This window comes from Procambarus clarkii, chromosome 15 (genome assembly GCF_040958095.1).
Source record: "Procambarus clarkii isolate CNS0578487 chromosome 15, FALCON_Pclarkii_2.0, whole genome shotgun sequence".
In the NCBI taxonomy this organism is placed as follows: Eukaryota; Metazoa; Arthropoda; class Malacostraca; order Decapoda; family Cambaridae; genus Procambarus; species Procambarus clarkii.
Window position 1 is genome coordinate 40,356,014 of NC_091164.1, and position 18,010 is coordinate 40,374,023.

Sequence of the window (18,010 nt, forward strand, 5' to 3'; positions counted from 1 at the left end):
CTGTAGCTCCAGCCCCCCCTCTACTGGCAGGGGGTTGGTGCTGGACCTGTAGCTCCAGCTCCCCCTCCCCTACTGGCAGGGGGTTGGTGCTGGACATGCAGCTCCAGCTCCCCCCCCCCCACTCTACTGGAAGGGGGTTGGTGATGGACCTGTATCTACAGCCCCCCCCCCCCACTCTACTGGCAGGGGGTTGGTGCTGGACCTGTAGCTCCAGCCCCACTCTACTGGCAGGTTATCTTGAGGTTATCTTGAGATGATTTCGGGGCTTTTTAGTGTTCCAGCAAACCGGTCCTCGACCAGGCCTCCACCCCCAGGAAGCAGCCCATGACAGCTGACCAGCACCCATGTACCTATTTTACTGCTAGGTAACAGAGGCATAGGGTGAAAGAAACTTTGCCCATTGTTTCTCGCCGGCGCCCTGGATCGACCCCAGGACCACAGGATCACAAGTCCAGCGTGCTGTCCGCTCGTCCGACCGGCTCCGACCGGCAGAAGGCTGCTTCTGGACCTGTAGCTCCAGCCCCCCTCTACTGGCAGCGGGGTTGGTGATGAACCTGTAGCTCCAGCCCCCCTCTACTGACAAGAGGTTGGTGCTGGACCTGTAGCTCCAGCCCCCCTCTACTAGCAGGGGGTTGGTGCTGGACCTGTAGCTCCAGCCCCCTCTACTGGCAGGGGGTTGGTGCTGGACCTGTAGCTCCAGCCCCCCTCTACTGTCAGGGGGTTGTGCTGGACCTGTAGCTCCAGCCCCCCTCTACTAGCAGGGGGTTGGTGCTGGACCTGTAGCTCCAGCTCCCCCCTCTACTGGCAGGGGGTTTGTGCTGGACCTGTAGCTTCAGTCCCCCTCTACTGGCAGGGGGGTTGGTGCTGGATCTGAAGCTCCGGCCCCCCTCTACTAGCAGGGGGTTGTGCTGGACCTGTAGCTTTCGCCCCCTTCTACTGGCAGGGGGGTTGGTGATGAACCTGTAGCTCCAGCCCCCCTCTACTAGCAGGGGGTTGGTGCTGGACCTGTAAATCCAGCCCCCCTCTACTGCCTGGGGGTTGGTTCTGGACCTGTAGCTCCAGCCCCCCTCTACTGACAGGGGGTTGGCGATTGACCTGTAGCTCCAGCCCCTCCTCTACTGGCAGGGTGTTGGTGCTAGACCTGTAGCTCCAGCCCCCCTCTACTGCCTGGGGGTTGGTTCTGGACCTGTAGCTCCAGCCCCTCCTCCACTGGCTGGGGGTTGGCGCTTGACCTGTAGCTCCAGCCCCCCCTCTACTGCCTGGGGGTTGGTTCTGGACCTGCAGCTCCAGCCCCCTCTACTAGCAGGGGGTTGGTTCTGGACCTGTAGCTCCAGCCCCCCTCTACTGACAGGGGGTTGGCGATTGACCTGTAGCTCCAGCCCCCCTCTACTGACAGGGGGTTGGCGATTGACCTGTAGCTTCAGACCCCCTCTACTGGCAGGGGGTTGGTGCTTGACCTGTAGCTCCAGCCCCCCTCTACTGCCTGGGGGTTGGTTCTGGACCTGTAGCTCCAGCCCCCCTCTACTGACAGGGGGTTGGCGATTGACCTGTAGCTCAAGCCCCTCCTCTACTGGCAGGGTGTTGGTGCTGGACCTGTAGCTCCAGCCCCCCTCTACTGACAGGGGGTTGGCGATTGACCTGTAGCTCCAGCCCCCCCTCTACTGGCAGGGGGTTGGTGCTGGACCTGTAGCTCCAGCCCCTCCTCTTCTGGCAAGGGGGTTGATGCTGGACCTGTAGCTCCAGCCCCTCCTCTTCTGGCAAGGGGGTTTGTGCTGGACCTGTAGCTGCCGCCCCCCTCTACTGGCTGGGGGTTGGTGCTGGACCTGTAGCTCTAGCTCCGCCATGTACTGACAGGGTGTTAGCAAATGACCTGTAGCTCCTGCCCCCTTCTAATGGCTGGTGGTTGGTGCTGGACCTGCAGCTCCAGCTCCCCTCGACTGGCAGGGGATTTGGTGCTGGACCTGTAGCTCTAGCCCCTCCCCTCTACTGGCAGGGGGTTGGTGGTGGACTTGTAGCTCCAGCTTCCCTCTACTGGCAGGAGGTTGATGCCAGACCTGTAGCTTAAGGCCCCCTCTACTAGCAGGGGGCTGGTGCTGGACATGTAGCTCCAGCTCACCTCTACTGGCAGGGGGTTGGTACTTGACCTGTAGCTCCAACCCCCCTCTACTGGCAGGGGGTGTTGGTACTGAACCTGTAGCTCCAGCCCCCCTCTACTGGCAGGGGGGCCGGTGCTGGACTTGTAGCGCCAGCACTCCTCTACTGGCAGGGGCTTGATGTTGGACCTGTAGCTCCAGCCCCCCCTCTACTGGCAGGGGGGGTTGGTGCAGGATCTGTAGCTCCAGCCCCCCTCTACTGGCATGGGGTTGGTGCTGGCCTTGTTGCTCTAGCCTCCCTTTACTGGCATGGGGTTGATGCTGGACTAATAGCTGCAGCCCACCCTCTACTGGCAGGGGGTTGGTGCTGGACCTGTAGCTCCAGCCCCCGTCTACTGGCAGGCGATTAGTGTTGAACCTGTAGCTCCAGACCCCCTCTACTGGCAGGGGGTTGGTGCTGGACCTGTAGCTCCAGTCCCCCTCTACTGTCAGAGAGTTGGTGCTGGACCAGTAGCTCCAGCCCCCCTCCCCCTTTACTGGCAGGGGGTTGGTGCTGGACCTGTAGCTCCAGCTCCCCCCTCTACTGGCAGGGGGTTGGTGTTGGACCTGTAGCTCCAGTCCCCCTCTACTGGCAAGGGGTTGGTGCTAGACCAATTGCTCCAGCCCCCTCTACTCTCAGCGGGTTGGTGCTAGACCAGTAGCTCCAGCCCCCCCTCTACTGGCAGGGGGTTGGTGCTGGACCTGTAGCTCCAGCCCCCTCTACTGTCAGAGAGTTGGTGATGGACCAGTAGCTCCAGCCCCCCCCTCTACTGGCAGGGGGTTGGTGCTGGACCTGTAGCTGCAGCCCCCTCTACTGGCAGGGGGTTGGTGCTGGACCTGTAGCTCCTGCCCCCCTCTACTGGCAGGGGATTGGTGCTGATCCTGTAGCTCCAGCCCCCCTCTGCTGGCAACCCGTTCTCGCAAATTTAATAAGTCAATATTGACTTATTAGTTGCGTGCATAAGTGACATACTAAACATAATAGTTTCCCTTGAAAAGCTTTATAGAAAACACCAGCCTTACCTAACCTACTTAGTATGTTAAAATAAGCATCTTATAGCTTCGTAATTACAATTGTTACTTAACCTATTATAGATATAGGTTAAGTAACAATTGTAATTACGAAGCTATAAGATGCTTATCTTAACATACTAAGTAGGTTAGGTAAGGTCGGTGTTTTCTATGAAGCTTTTCAAGGGAAACTATTATGTTAAGTATGTCACCTATGCACATATTTAATAAGTCAATATTGACTTATTAAATTTGCGAGAACGGGTTGCTGCTGGCAGGGGGTGGGTGCTAGACCTGTAGCTCCAGCCCCCCTCTACTGGCAGGGGGTTGGTGTTGGACTTGTAGCTCCAGCCCCCCTCTACTGGCAGGGGGTTGGTGCTGCACCTGTAGCTGCAGCCCCCATCTACTGGCAGGGGATTAGTGCTGAACCTGAAGCTCAAGACCCCCTCTACTGGCAGGGGGTTGGTGCTGGACCTGTAGCTCCAACCTCCTCCTACTGGCAGGGGGTTGGTGCTGGACGTGCAGGTCCAGCCCCGCTCTACTGGCAGGGGGTTGATGCTGGACCTGTAGCTCCAGCCCCCCTCTCCTGGCAGGGGGTTGGTGCTGGACCTGTAACTCCAGCTCCCCCCTCTACTGGCAGGGGGTTGGGGTTGGACCTGTAGCTCCAGTCCCACTCCACTGGCAAGGGGTTGGTGCTGGACCAATAGTTGGCAGGGGTTGGTGTTGGATCTGTAGCTCCAGCCCCCCCCCCCCCTCTACTGGCAGGAGGTTGGTTCTGGACCTGTAGCTCCAGCCCCCTTCTGCTGGCAGGGGGTTGGTGCTGGACCTATACCTACAGCCCCTCCTCTACTGGCAGGGGGGTTTGGTGCTGAACCTGTAGCTCCAGCCTCCCCTCTACTGGCAGGGGGGGTTGGTGCTGGACCAGTAGCTCCAGCCTCCCCCCTCTACTGGAAGGGGGTTGGTGCTGAACCTGTAGCTCCACCCCCCTCTACTGGCAGGGGGTTGGTCCGGGACCTGTAGCTCCAGCCCCCCTCTACTGGCAGGGGGTTGGTGCTGGACCTGTAGCTCCAGCCCCCCTCTACTGGCAGGGGGTTGGTGCTGGACCTGTAGCTCCAGCCCCCCCCCCCCTCTACTGGCAGGGGATTGGTGCTGGACCTGTAGCTCCAGCCCCCCCCCCTCTACTGGCAGGGGGTTGGTGCTGGACCAGTAGCTCCAGCCCCCCTCTACTGGCAGGGGGTTGGTGCTGGACCAGTAGCTCCAGCCCCCCTCTACTGGCAGGGGGTTGGTGCTGGACCTGTAGCTCCAGCCCCCCTCTACTGGCAAGGGGTTGGTGCTGTCATTGTTTGGGAGTTTGTTGGCAATTTCAAGGCTTCAGTCTCTTCGAACCCAGCAGTGGTCTATTTTGGTTCACTGTCTTCCTGGATGCTTTCCCGGTAGGTTGGTGGAGTGTCACCCGCTCTCTGTGCCTCTGTGAGGGGGCCAGGATCCCGGGTTCAATAGAGGATCACGGGTTCAATCACCATGCAGGCCAAAAATGGATCCCATGTTTCCTTTCACCTGATGTGCCTGTTCACCTACCAGAATATATTTATCCACGAGTTAGACAACTATTTTAGATTGTATGTTAAGGAAAGTCAGTAGTTGACCTTGGGCAACCCCAATAAACCTAAGAACAGGCTTCCTCTCCTCAAAACGCAACTCAATATCTTGTGATATGACCTATGAGAGAAAATAAAAAACTTACTGTTAATTGCTTCTGGGGGATCTCTCCAGTGATTTCCTGAACTTTATTCATGATGCTGGAGGCTGAGTCTCCCAGGTGTACGGGGTCAGCTGTGGCACCTGTCTCTGTGGTCATCATCTCCAGGGCCTCCCTGATGGTCTCCTGCACCTGTCATTACCAACACAAACATTAATGTGGAACTTGGACTATAATGAAGCATCAGGCTCTGAGTAAAGTAACTGGACTATAATGAAGCATCAGGCTCTGAGTAAAGTAACTGGACTATAATGAAGCATCAGGCTCTGAGTAAAGTAACTGGACTATAATGAAGCATCAGGCTCTGAGTAAAGTAACTGGACTATAATGAAGCATCAGATTGAGTAAAGTAATTTGACAATATAAGAAATGTTTCTCTACACTGACCACAGTGTAGAGAAACACCAAGATGACAGTTGACTTTATTAATAAAAATGTTTCAGGTGTTAGAGCAAAACGTTTCCTATACATAAAGTCAACTCTGATCTTGATGTGTCTCCATGTCAAAAGTGTTTATATAGAGGCAATACTACACTCAGTTGGGTGAGAACAATGTGACCTTCAGAAGCGTACCTTCACTGAGGTGTGGACAGTCTTGACATTTGGGAAGAGTTCCTGGCACTTCTGGAGCCAATCTTCAACCTTCATGCTGCACTCACCAGCTGTGTCTATGGTTGTGCCAACCTCCTGTGGGGTGTTGACTGTGTCGAGGCTTCCCAACATGGCCTGCAGCCGAGTCTTCCCTTCCTCTCCCTGTATTGTCATATCCACCACACTGGTATCCTCCAGTTCCAAGAGCTTCATTGCTGACTTGTTCTGCTCTACCAGAGCATAGAGTCTGTCCTGGAGCTGGAGGTGGTGAGTCTTCCAGTCCCCCAGCTGCCCCTGGTACTCCCCCAGCTGGGACAGTACCTCTTCACAGCTAATAATGAGGCTGCTGATGATGCTCTTCTGCTCCTGCACCAGGGAACGTAATGTCTTACTGATGCCTCTGGCAGGACCTTCATAAGGTTTTGCTGGCACTACTTCCTCAGTTGTTAGCTGGATATTTTTGAGTTTCCTAACAAAAGCCTCCACAGCATAGTTAATTGGGAACTGAGTAGCAGCTGTGGCAACGTGCTCGGCACGGCAGCTGGGGCAGGTCAGCTGACCATTCTTGATAGCATTGTCAATACACTGGGAGCAGAATGTGTGGCCGCATAGCAGTGTGCGAGGGCGTAGCTGATTGTCATCATAATCGTTAAAACACACTGAACATTCCTCTGGTTTGTTATCCTGTGGATAAAATATTTGGTAAATCTAGATGTATTTACAACAAAAAATAATATTATAGTACTGCACAATATTTCCTGAAAAAAATTACATAATATTTTCATAATTTCTTTGTACAGAGGAACCTCGGTATTTGCACTACTCTCAATTCGCACTGCTAACCGGCCACTGAGGCCGAGGTGTGCAGATAATGGCGGAGATCCGCAACCAGACCCAACACATGATGTACTCCCAGCCTGATCAACCAAGCATCAATGTTCCAAGGACCCCCTCCAGAAAGCCGCTGTCTCAATCTCCACCAGAAAAGAAATAGACGGCTGCAACTGAACAAACCGACCACCAAGACTGAAAGAGCAAAACCCCTGCGCAGGAGAGCATGAAGCTCACCAACCCGACCCCCAGAGGCCAATGCCAACAGAAACAGAACCTTGGAAAACAATCTTGAACTGAAGAGGCCACCACAAACCGAGGAAAAGAGGGCAAAAGAGAGCACCCAGTCTAAGGACCAAGACGGTTCCGGCAGCGCATGAGCTGGCCAGAGGTGAAACTATACATGAGAAAGCTTGCAGAATGGGGCGGAAATGATATCGACCCTAAACACAAGCTGGAGAGGCTCCACCAGCGCAGCCAAGAAAGAAAGGACAAAACAACTCGAACAGAAATAGAAGACAGCCTACAAAGAGAGAGGAAATGGCGAAAAGAACACCAGGAAACTTCATATTGTGTCCGAGAAGAAGCTCGCAGGTGAGACACCTTCAATGAACCCACCTGATCACCATACAAGTGGTGATACACCCACGCCAAAAAGACCAGACACGAAGAGCAAAGGAGTAGACCAAACCAGCCATGTGCCAGACCATCCCAATCTGCTGAAAGAGGCGGAGTCGCGGAAAATGCCCCGGGAACATAGGATTAACCCTTAAACTACGCAATACATACATACATATACGATGGTAGTAACTTTCCCAAAACTGCTCAATTCATACATATATGATTGAGGGTCTAGCGAACAATTTGAAATGCCCCATGAGGGATAGGAGCAGCTATAGTCAAGCTGACCCCGAATGTAAACAGACACCACCTGGGGAAAATATCCAGCGTAGGCCGCCATTGACTGCAGGCCTCAGTTGCCCGACAGAGACCATGGCGAGCGCATCACATTCCACCAACCGACCCCGCTCAGTAAAGCGCACATAGCGGCCTTTGACTGAGGATGAAATTAATCAGAATTTTTTCCTGGATGGTGATGAACCTGATATTGACTACTCCGAGTGAACACGCTGGTGCCACGAAGGCTAGGCCTAGCTCCTCACCCATGCCTCCCCGCCCGCAATTGACACCACTTCATGCCAATCCACATAGTTCATGTGTTACTTTGTCAGATTTTTATGTTTTGGTCGACAATTCGGAGAGAGGTGAATCATTTTCTGGTTTTAGTGATTTAGAATCAGAAAATAGTTTTGCTGCCGCTGGTGCCAGTGGAGTGTGTGGTGTTGTCAAGCAACATTTTGTTGTGTCAGCAGCATCTAGTCCAACCATGCGGCACCGCATGGCACCAGATGGGGACACTGACGAACAAAGCCCCTCAACATCAACTAATTTTCCATCATCGTCCCTTCCCACCCGTACTGTTTCTGGACGGGCTTTAGTTCCTGGTCCATGGATTCCTCACCGTGGTGCCGCTGTTGCCTCTAGAAAGACACCAGGTGTGTATGTGTAGAGTGATGGGACAGATTTTGTTCAAGAAATTACTGCTTTTGACAATTCAGATGTTGGGATTACAGACCTTTTCCCTGATACAGGTGACGATATGTTTGAAATGGACTACTTTACTGCATATTTAGATGAGCCGCTCATGCAACATATTGTTTAGGAAATGAACAAATATGCAGCTGATCTCATTCGTGAGGAGTTATCCGATTTTTCACGATTACAACGATGGAAAGATACAACTTTAGGTGAAATGTATGTGTTTTTGGCACTGTGTATGTTGATGAAGCATTGTGTCAAACATGTACTCGAACATTATTGGTGCAAAGACCAGACTGTTCCAACACCATTGTTCGGGAAATATATGTCTCGAGACAGATTTGCGATACTCCTCATGTGTCTTCATTTTGCAAGTAATGAAAATTAAACTGAAGATGATAGTCTTTGGAAGGTGAGGCACATCCTGAATGAACTTGTTGGAGAGTACAGTGATTTCTATGTACCAGCTCACAAGATGGTGATTGACGAATCCATTGTGCTTTTTAACCATTAAACTGCGCAAGAATGCATATAAAGTTTTGAGTAACTGACACAAAAGTGCGCAGCATTCAGGGTGAAAGAAACTTTGCCTATTTGTTTCTGCCTCGTGCGGGAATCGAACCCGCGCCACAGAATTACGAGTCCTGCGCGCTATCCACCAGGCTACGAGGCCCCCTCGAATAACGAATTTAATCCGTTCCGGCACCTGATCGTCATGTGAAACGTACGTCACACAAAACAAATGTCCCTTTTGACAATAATGGTAATCAAATTAATCCGTTCTACCACCGAAAAACATCAATATGATATTCGATGTTTTAAATAATGGAGCAGCCTACCTTACATTCACTGAACAAACCTTTATGGCATTTTTCTTTCTTCAAATGTGTTCAATATGTCTTTTTCATTTGTCTTATAGCAAAAGGTTCGTTCGGTGTTCGGCAGGTAGGCTGCTCCATGTTTCTTAAGCTGCTAAGAGGTCCTCAGGAGATTTACACACAAAAAAATCTAAAAAATAATTTTGTCTTCTAAAAATGTTAATTTGTGTTCCCTGAGCACAGGAATAATAAAAAATAAATCGTAGGTGACAATATTTTGGCCACAATTGGCCGAGGAAGTCTGGCAAAATGTGGGCGTTGACAGAGCGGTCGTGAGTGGTGGTCAGCGTCACCTGAGCTGTCAGGCAAGAGTTGCCACAAAGATATTACCTAATTATTTCAATGTTTCTGATTGATTTTTTCTTCGTTTTTTTTTTGCAGTAATATTATTCAATAGTGTGTAGTGTGATAGATTTATATAATAAAAGGGGTGAATCATCGCTATACTGTAACCCCGCTTTTATCCGGGATTCGAACATCCGGAAAACGCCCTTATACGGCCAAAATCGTGAACGGATAAAGTTATCTCAATATCCGGCCAAAATAGCCACAGGAACCGGATAAAAGCTGGTTTGGCCGGATGAAAATACGGCCATACCGTATTAATCCCGTCTGTGGCTCTAGACGCATGGTGGAGGAGGGGGGTGGGGTGGGTGGGTGGTGTTGGGAGGGTGGGAGGGGTGCGTCAGGAGGGACCACCTGGGTACAGGAATTACCAATAATTTTAGAACAATTAATCATAGCCAAAAACAAATGAAATAACTACTAGTAATTATGTAATAACAAATAAATAAGTTTCCTAAAAGCATTGTGCACAGGCTGAAGTTTCCTTCAAAAATATTGTGAATTTTTTTCCTCCTGGCGGCCTACGTAACGCGCTATCCCAAGTGGACCCGTCCAACACTGGTCAACCCATGTGCGTCCGTCCCTCGTGTTATACACAGTGCTGCGCCATTAGTGAAATATTTTTTTAAATAACTTTTTTATTTTCATAGTAACTTTGAACATTTTTGGCCAAGACTATGTCTGGTAGCAGCATCAATCGTTCTGGAGGTGTTAAGAGGAAGAAAGTTGTCCTAACAATAAAAGACAAGTCACAGTTATACACCTCAACCAGTGCGGCCTCACAGTGTTGTGCCATTAGTGAAATATTTTTTTAAATAACTTTCTTAATTTTCATAGTAATTTTGAACATTTTTGGCCAAGAATATGTCTGGTAGCAGCATCAATCGTTCTGGAAGTGTTAAGAGGAAGAAGATTGTCCTAGCAATTAGACAAGTTACGTGTTGTTCAACCAGTGAGGCGTCACAGGCAGCCAAGCGCCTTCAACAAGTGAGGCATTACAGGCAAGCCAAGCGCTTTCAACAAGTGACGCGCCACAGGCAAGCCAAGCGCTTTCAACAAGTGAGGCGCAAGCAAGCGCCTTTAACAAGTGAGGCCTCACAGGCAACCCAAATGCCCTCAACCAGTGAGGCTTCAGCAGCTGGCAGTCAAAACTAACTTAGCTTAATGAACTGTACAGTAATTTTAAGTGTTAATTTTAGTGTTGTGTTAGTATAGGTTACGTAAATTGTTAAGAATTTTTAACTTCAAGATGTGTGGCATCAATCAAGAAGATGAACACCAACAAGGTAAGCTGAGGTTTCTAGTTGAATATTTAATAAATGTATGTGGCAAGGCAATTCAAATTATGTTGTTTGTAGTATAAAAATAGTTGGAAATGGTCACTTTTGGACTCATAGGTGAAAAAGTACCATTATCCGAAAAATGTGATAATCCGGCTGGGGGTCCTTCCCATATAGTCCGGATGATCGAGTGGAGACAGTACTCAAAAGTATGGTGTGCATATTAGTGATTTAATTATTATGTTCATAAAACAATAAACAAACAGGTTTACTGTTATTACACTTTAGACATAGGTTATATATAAGTATCTGCATGTTTTGTTCACCATAACAAACCACTAAGTTGGTATTATGAGTCGAAAAGCAACGAGGAGTGACTGCCACACACCAGCCAGTTACTCATTGCCATTCCCTCAACAACGTCTCACTCACCCACTTTCTCCTCCCACCATCCTGTTTTTTAATTTATTCACTATATACAGACGTTATATATATAAGTATCACATGTTTTGTTCAACACATCTGTACAACTAAGCTGATATAGGTAGTTCAGGCACTAAGAGACGTTGCTACACAAAGTCAGCTGGCGGCTGCATCCCTCACTCATTCAAGGTCAGACGCACTAAAGTTTCTCCCCCAACAATACCGTTTGTGGTGTTATTACACTATATACAGACGTTATATATAAGTATCTACAAGTTTTGTTCAACACAACTGTACAACTAAGCTGGTATAGTTAGTTCAGGCACTAAGAGACGTTGCTACACACAGACAGCTGGCGGCTACCTCCCTCACTCATTCAAGGTCAGGGGCACTAAAATTTCTCTCACAACAATACTGTTTGCAGTGTTATTACACTATATACACACATTATATATAAGTATCTACATTTGTGTTCACCATAGAGAACCACTGAGCTGGTATGGTGAATGCAGACAATAACAGGTGGCCACACAATCAGAAAACGATGCTACTGTATCTCCCTCCGTCCCTCAGCATTACTCCTCTCACAGTGCTAATTATCACAACAATCCTGCTATTATCACAATCCTGGTCATTTTTATCACAGCCAGGGGTCATCTGTAATACTGTCATCGCTAAATAATAGCAGTTACATATTTATTTTGACATTTTTAGGCGATGCTGTGGTCACAAGCTGAACAGCAATGCTGTTAGCTCATGCTGCGTGTGCCAGCCTTGGTTGCTCCAACAGTACTGTGGCTCTCACACCGGAGAATATTGCCCATGATTATTTTTAAACCTGGTGTCTGTTTACAAGAGCCCTGAGGAAGCTAATGTGAACCCGTGTAGCCGCGGGCCATTTGAATCGTACCTGGCACCCTATGGCGTTTATATACACCATGCACACTGTGGGACATGTTACTCATGGCGTATATACTGTATAGCCATGCCCAGTTTAAGGGTTACATAAAAAAAAAAAAAAAAGGAAATTTTTTGAAAAACAAAACACATTTATTTATTTTATTTATTTTATTTATTTATATATATACAAGAAGGTACATTGGGTTTGTGAGAATACATTGGATAGTACAGTATTTACATTCTTGTAAAGCCACTAGTACGCACAGCGTTTCGGGCAGGTCCTTAATCTAGCAGATAATTTTAAGTAGGTAATTTCAATCAGAATTGATAAATGATAAAGATACATTACAAGAGAAAAATGAGATGAGAGAGATAAGTAGGTATATTAAAGCACATTGTTATATTAAAGCTCTGATTGATTACATTGACAGCTTGATTAGTAATTTAAACAAGGTTAATAGACACCATACAGCAGATTGACAGCACATATAAGACAGCAATGATCACAATGGTAAAGATGTTCAGATTGGGTACATAAAGATTGGGAGACTGGGTAGCAAAAGATACAGATAAACAAGATTTATAAACACCATACAACAGATTGGCAGCACATATAAGAAAACAGCAATGATCACAATGGTAAAGATGTTCAAATTGGGAACATAAAGGTTGAGAGATTGGGTAGCAATTGATACAGTGCAATTTTAAGGCAAAAAGTGAAAAACTATGAAGATGAAATTAGGTACTTTTTAGTATTGATTTTGAATGATGTAAAAGTTGGACAGCTTTTCAATTCAGTAGGGAGTGAGTTCCATAAACTGGGTCCCTTTATTTGCATAGAGTGTTTACACAGATTAAGTTTAACTCTGGGGATATCAAAGAGATATTTATTTCTGGTGTGGTGATAATGGGTCCTATTACATCTGTCCAAGAAGAGTTTCAGACAAGGATTTGCATTTAAGAACAGGGTTTTGTAAATGTAGTTGACACAAGAGAATTTGTGGAGTGAGATTATGTTTAGCATGTTTAGGGAGTTAAACAAGGGGGCTGTGTGTTGTCTGAAAGCAGAATTTGATATTATTCTGATAGCAGATTTTTGCTGGGTGATGATGGACTTGAGGTGGTTTGCAGTGGTTGAACCCCATGCACAGATACCATAGTTGTGATAGGGATAGATTAGTGCATAATATAGAGAGATGAGAGCAGAGTTAGGAACATAATATCTAATTTTGGAGAGTATACCAACTGTTTTAGAGACTTTCTTAGTTATGTGTTGTATGTGGGTACTGAAGTTGAGTCTCTTGTCTAGGAATATGCCAAGAAACTTTCCATCATTTTTATTGCTAATGTTTACATTGTCAATCTGAAGCTGAATTGCATTTGTAGATTTGCTTCCGAATAGGATGTAGTAGGTCTTTTCTATGTTAAGTGTTAGTTTGTTGGTTGACATCCATAAGTGGGCTTTTTTAAGTTCATTATTAACAACACCATTTAGTGTATGTGGGTTGGGGTTGGAGTAGATGAGGGTAGTATCATCAGCAAACAAAATAGGTTTCAGAATGTTAGAGACATTAGGCAGATCATTAATGTATATAATGTATATAATCACAAAGGTTTGTGCTGTGGTTGCCAGGCAGGCTGCTCCATGTTTCTTTAATAAAAAAAAAATAAAAAAAAATTGAAAAACGGACAAATGCCATAAAGATTCGTTCAGTGTTTGTCGGGTAGGCTGCTCCATTATAGCAATCTTTCTTTTTTTCAAATTTGTTCCATTTGTTTTGTATTTTTCATTTATGTCTCAATAATGGAACAGCCTACCCGACAAACACTGAACGAACCTTTATGGCATTTGTCCGTTTTTCAATTTTTTTCAATGTATTTTTTTTTTATTTAGGAAACATGGAGCAGCCTACCTGGCGACCACCGAAAGAACCTTTTTGACATTTGTTGTATTTCAAAAAAATTAATTTCTTTTGTTCTACAAAAAAGTCATTGCTTTGCAACAACTCAGCAGTCACCCCTTTATATCCCAGCATCATTAGCATCTTTAAACAAAAATAACATAATTTATTTGCATCGTCGGAGGCATCCGAGAATGTGCAAGAAGCAGCGCGACCCCACCATGTGGTGTCGTCGTTATTCAAACGAGCGGTCGCCATACGAGGCGAATTGTCGGCAATTGGGCTGTTCGTTACGCAAAATGAGGCGATCGTTATTCGAGGTACCACTGTACTTATATATAATGTGTATATATAGTGTAATAACACCAAAAAGTTGTGTTAGGAGAAGCCATTTTGGTGAGGGAGGTGGTGACATCTGCAAGAGTTGTCATGCATGCTGTGTAAGGGTAGCCACTATGCTCTTTGGGCATTATACCAGCTTAGATGAACAGTTATGGTGAACAAAACATGTAGATACTTATATGTAATGTGTGTGTATATAGTGTAATAATACCACAAACAGTATACTTGAAGGAGGAATGTTAGTGCATCTGGCTTTGAACCATTGAGGGAGGGAACATCAGTTGTGTGTAGCCACCTGTTACTGTCTGCAGTCACCATACAAGATTAGTGGTTCACTATGGTGAACACAAATATAGATACTAATATATAATGTGCATATACAGTATATTGAAATAACAGCAAAAGAAGTGTTGGGAGAAGCCAATTTGGTGAGGGAGGTGGCGTCACCTTCCTGACTTATGCTGTGTAAGGGTGGCCACTATGCTCTTTGTGCACTATGCCAGCTTAGATGAGCAGTTATGGTGAACAAAACATGTAGATAATTATATATAATGTCTGTATGTAGTGAATAAAAGCAAAAACAGTATGGTGGGAGGAGGATGTTGGCGAGTGAGCAATTTTTGAGGGAGGGAGGGAGTGGTAGCGAGTGACTGCCTGGCCACTCCTCGTTGCTTTTTGACTCAATATTGTCATGAGAATCTCTCATAAAAGGAGATTTAGGCCTGTTCCATCATCACCTATTCTACCACATCACTCCTGCATAGTCAAGAATTTATAGAAAGAGCAACAACAACTACTTTTCAGACATCTAGACAGTAGTCTACTCCTCCCTACACTCCAATGCCCGTCACCCCATCGCACATGGTGGCTGGGAGGTCCCGCCACCGGCTGGGAACAAGTGCAATGGTAGTTTGTGTGAGCCGGCCTCCAATTATCGAAGACACCAGCGCCACCTACTTTGGTCCAGCTCCCATATAAATAGAACCAGCAACTACCAAGATTCAGAATACTCCTCCGTGCTCAACTGCCTGGGTCTGCTAACATACGTCTCTGTGTGGTAGTAGATTTACGCAGCCTGGCCTATAGTATTCCTGCACCATTTTATTGTTCGTACTTTAACGTAACATTAATTTGTCTGTTTGTTTTTTATATTTTGCTCACTGTTAATAAGCCAAATTTTTAAACTACTGTATTTTTATTTATGTAAATTGATTAAAGTAGTTTTTCATAGTAAAGTATTTAATTTTTTTCTCTCTGTTTTATCCTGCAGTTACCTGTGTGAAGTCAATAAGCAGTCTATTTTATTTTTACTGTTTTGCTTTATGTGACCAGCATTCCATTTGCCCTATAGAGACTGCGCTAACAACCATTTTCACGTCACAATATCAACTTAGTGGTTCGTTATGGTGAACAAAACATGCAGATACTTATATATAATGTGTGAATATATAGTGTAATAACTGCAAAAGTATTTTTTATTGTTTTATGAACATAATAATTGAATCCATAATATGGACACCATAATTTTGAGTACAGTGGTGATTCACACATTTTATTATATAAATATATCACACTACACATTACTGAATAATATTTCTGCAAAAAACTAAGAAAAAATCAGATACATTGAAATAATTAGGTAATTATATCTATGTGGAAACTCCCGCCTAACAGCTGGGGCGAAGCAGACCTCGTCTGGCGCCTGTTCTGTCAACGCTTCTTTTTTGCCAGACTTCCCTGCCCTATTGCAGCCAAAATATGCCACTTACGATTTTTTAATATTTTTCCTGTGATCAGGGAACACAAATTAACAGGTTTATAAGAGTTAAGTTTAATTAATTTATTATGCACCCCATACCCATCTTGAGCGTGGTAGTGGAAAGGGTTACAGAGGTACATAATGGGCTCAGAGATTGAACCCCACATTTAATTTAGCTAAGTTAAAAAATTCAGTATAAGTCGTCACATTATCAATGGGTTCGAGATCAACCACAAGTACAGTTTGTAAATTAAGCAACTGGCACATGTGGAGAGCTAGTGTTACAATTGATATGTTTGTCCTGCACACCGCCCCCATCCAGTGGGCAGCGGTAGATAGGTTACAATTACTTAGTTACTACCTACATTTAGCAAACTGGGGATATTTAGCTAAAATTTCTGGTAGCAGATCATTTTGAATTAAATATTTACTCATCGTTGGAACATTTGTTATTGAATTATCTCTGAATCCACGTATCTTTTTGCACTCCATCGCATAGTGACAGGGTATGTGCAAATAATTTTGTTGACACTGTTTACATTTGGTCAGGTCTACATCAGCAGATAATGAGAATTCCAAGAGATACTTGTAAACGAGTAAGCCGAGCAGTAGTATCATCTAGAAGTCTACTGATTTTATTGGATGAACCGTAGATGTGTGGCTCCTTTTGCATGATAGTATGATGATAGATGGAATTACTGGTGTCGATTTCACTTTGCCTCAGATCTACAAGATATTGTTGAAGTTCTCGGTATACTGCTGCTCTCATATTGCTCATTGACAATCCAAGGTTACACTCAACGGCTCCTTTAATGGCAAATTCATTGGCTAACTCATCAGCTCTATCATGCATTCAGAGGCCAATATGAGATGGAGACCACATGAAACAGACTCTGTTACCATCTTAATAATTTTTTTGTATTTGTCTCTAGCTTCAGACACGAGCATGTTACAGTTACGTCTTAAAGAGTTGAGAGCAATTAAGGATAAGGAGTCGCTTACAATTAATATGCCAAGTTTGGAAACTTGTACACATTTCAGTGCAAGGAGCAAGGCAAATAGTTCGGTCTGAAGGGTAGAGGCCTAGTTGTTTATACAGACTCCCCACACAAAATATAAGCCATCGCCCATTGTCTGGACAACTGCACTTCCAGCTGTACCCGTGGTGCGGTGTAGGAAACCATCAGTGTATATGATTTGAGAGAGAGAATGCTCTGTGGACAGAGCATCAATATGGCTTAAGGCGTTGAGCTTTGCCTCAAGACGAAGATTGGGCTGATCTCAAATTTGCTTCTGGAGTGGAAAGGGTCTAATCTCCCACGGTGCTGGAAAGTGCCGTTGTCTCTCTTGGTACAAATGATAAATCTGATACATTCTGAGTTCAGTTCCAGTTTTAGTTATCCATTTGGAACAATGCTGACCTTCAATAAAGAAATTCTGGAGGGGCTTCTGTGCAAGGGTTAGGATGAGTTAGCCTAAGCATTTTTATACAAATTTGACAGTTAATTCCAGTAACACGATCAACAACGCTCGGAATATTAAGTTTCTTTCTCATGTTAACCCTTAACATGCTCGGGGTCTAATATCCAGCCATCCACACAGGCGCATGTCATTTTGAAAAAAAAAAAAAAAATTTTTTTTTTTTGCTAATCTGTTAAGTTCTGTTCACTGATCACGGGAAAAATAAAAAAAAAATTCTATTGTACTTACTTTTGTTGCAATAGAGCCGAGAAGGACGGTGATGACGTCACAATCTGCATGTTCGCTCATGCAGTACACGCCCGGGAGGTGTTGCGCGCGGTCCTCAAACAGCCAGAGTTGCCACAAATATATTTTCGCGCTATTTATTTACAATGTCTAAGCGCATTTTATCTAATTTTTTTTCACTAATTGTGTTTCAAATACTGTTTGAACATATTTTGTATCAATAATTGTTGCATATTTGAGTATACACAGGCGCACACAAATGTTTTCAATTACGGCAATATAATATGTCATTACAGTCTATTATATTGTATGTTCTGCTTATATTTGTATATATTTACACACACGCACACGCTATCTGCTTATATGTTTACATATTTACACACTCGCACACGCTATACACACTTTGAAGCACACTTAAAAGATTTCTAGACTGTGGTAGTCATTGAAGCAGTCGACAGCACATAATGGGATACCACACGTTTCACACCATGTTTGCACAAGCTTCCGTTTCTTGTCTCTACGTGTCGTTGTTTTACACACCAAGCAATCACG

General features: G+C 45.5%; 1 protein-coding gene across 1 annotated transcript in view; it reads right to left on the minus strand.

The window, feature by feature from the left end:
* Positions 1–18,010, minus strand: part of LOC138364939 (uncharacterized) — a 108,643-nt gene that overhangs the window by 7,213 nt on the left and 83,420 nt on the right. The window contains exons 3-4 of the mRNA XM_069325021.1: positions 5,476–6,177; positions 4,888–5,034 (exon numbers count right to left, since the gene is read on the minus strand). Of these exons, the coding sequence (XP_069181122.1) occupies positions 4,888–5,034; positions 5,476–6,177 (849 nt within the window). The remainder of the gene's footprint in view (positions 1–4,887; positions 5,035–5,475; positions 6,178–18,010) is intronic.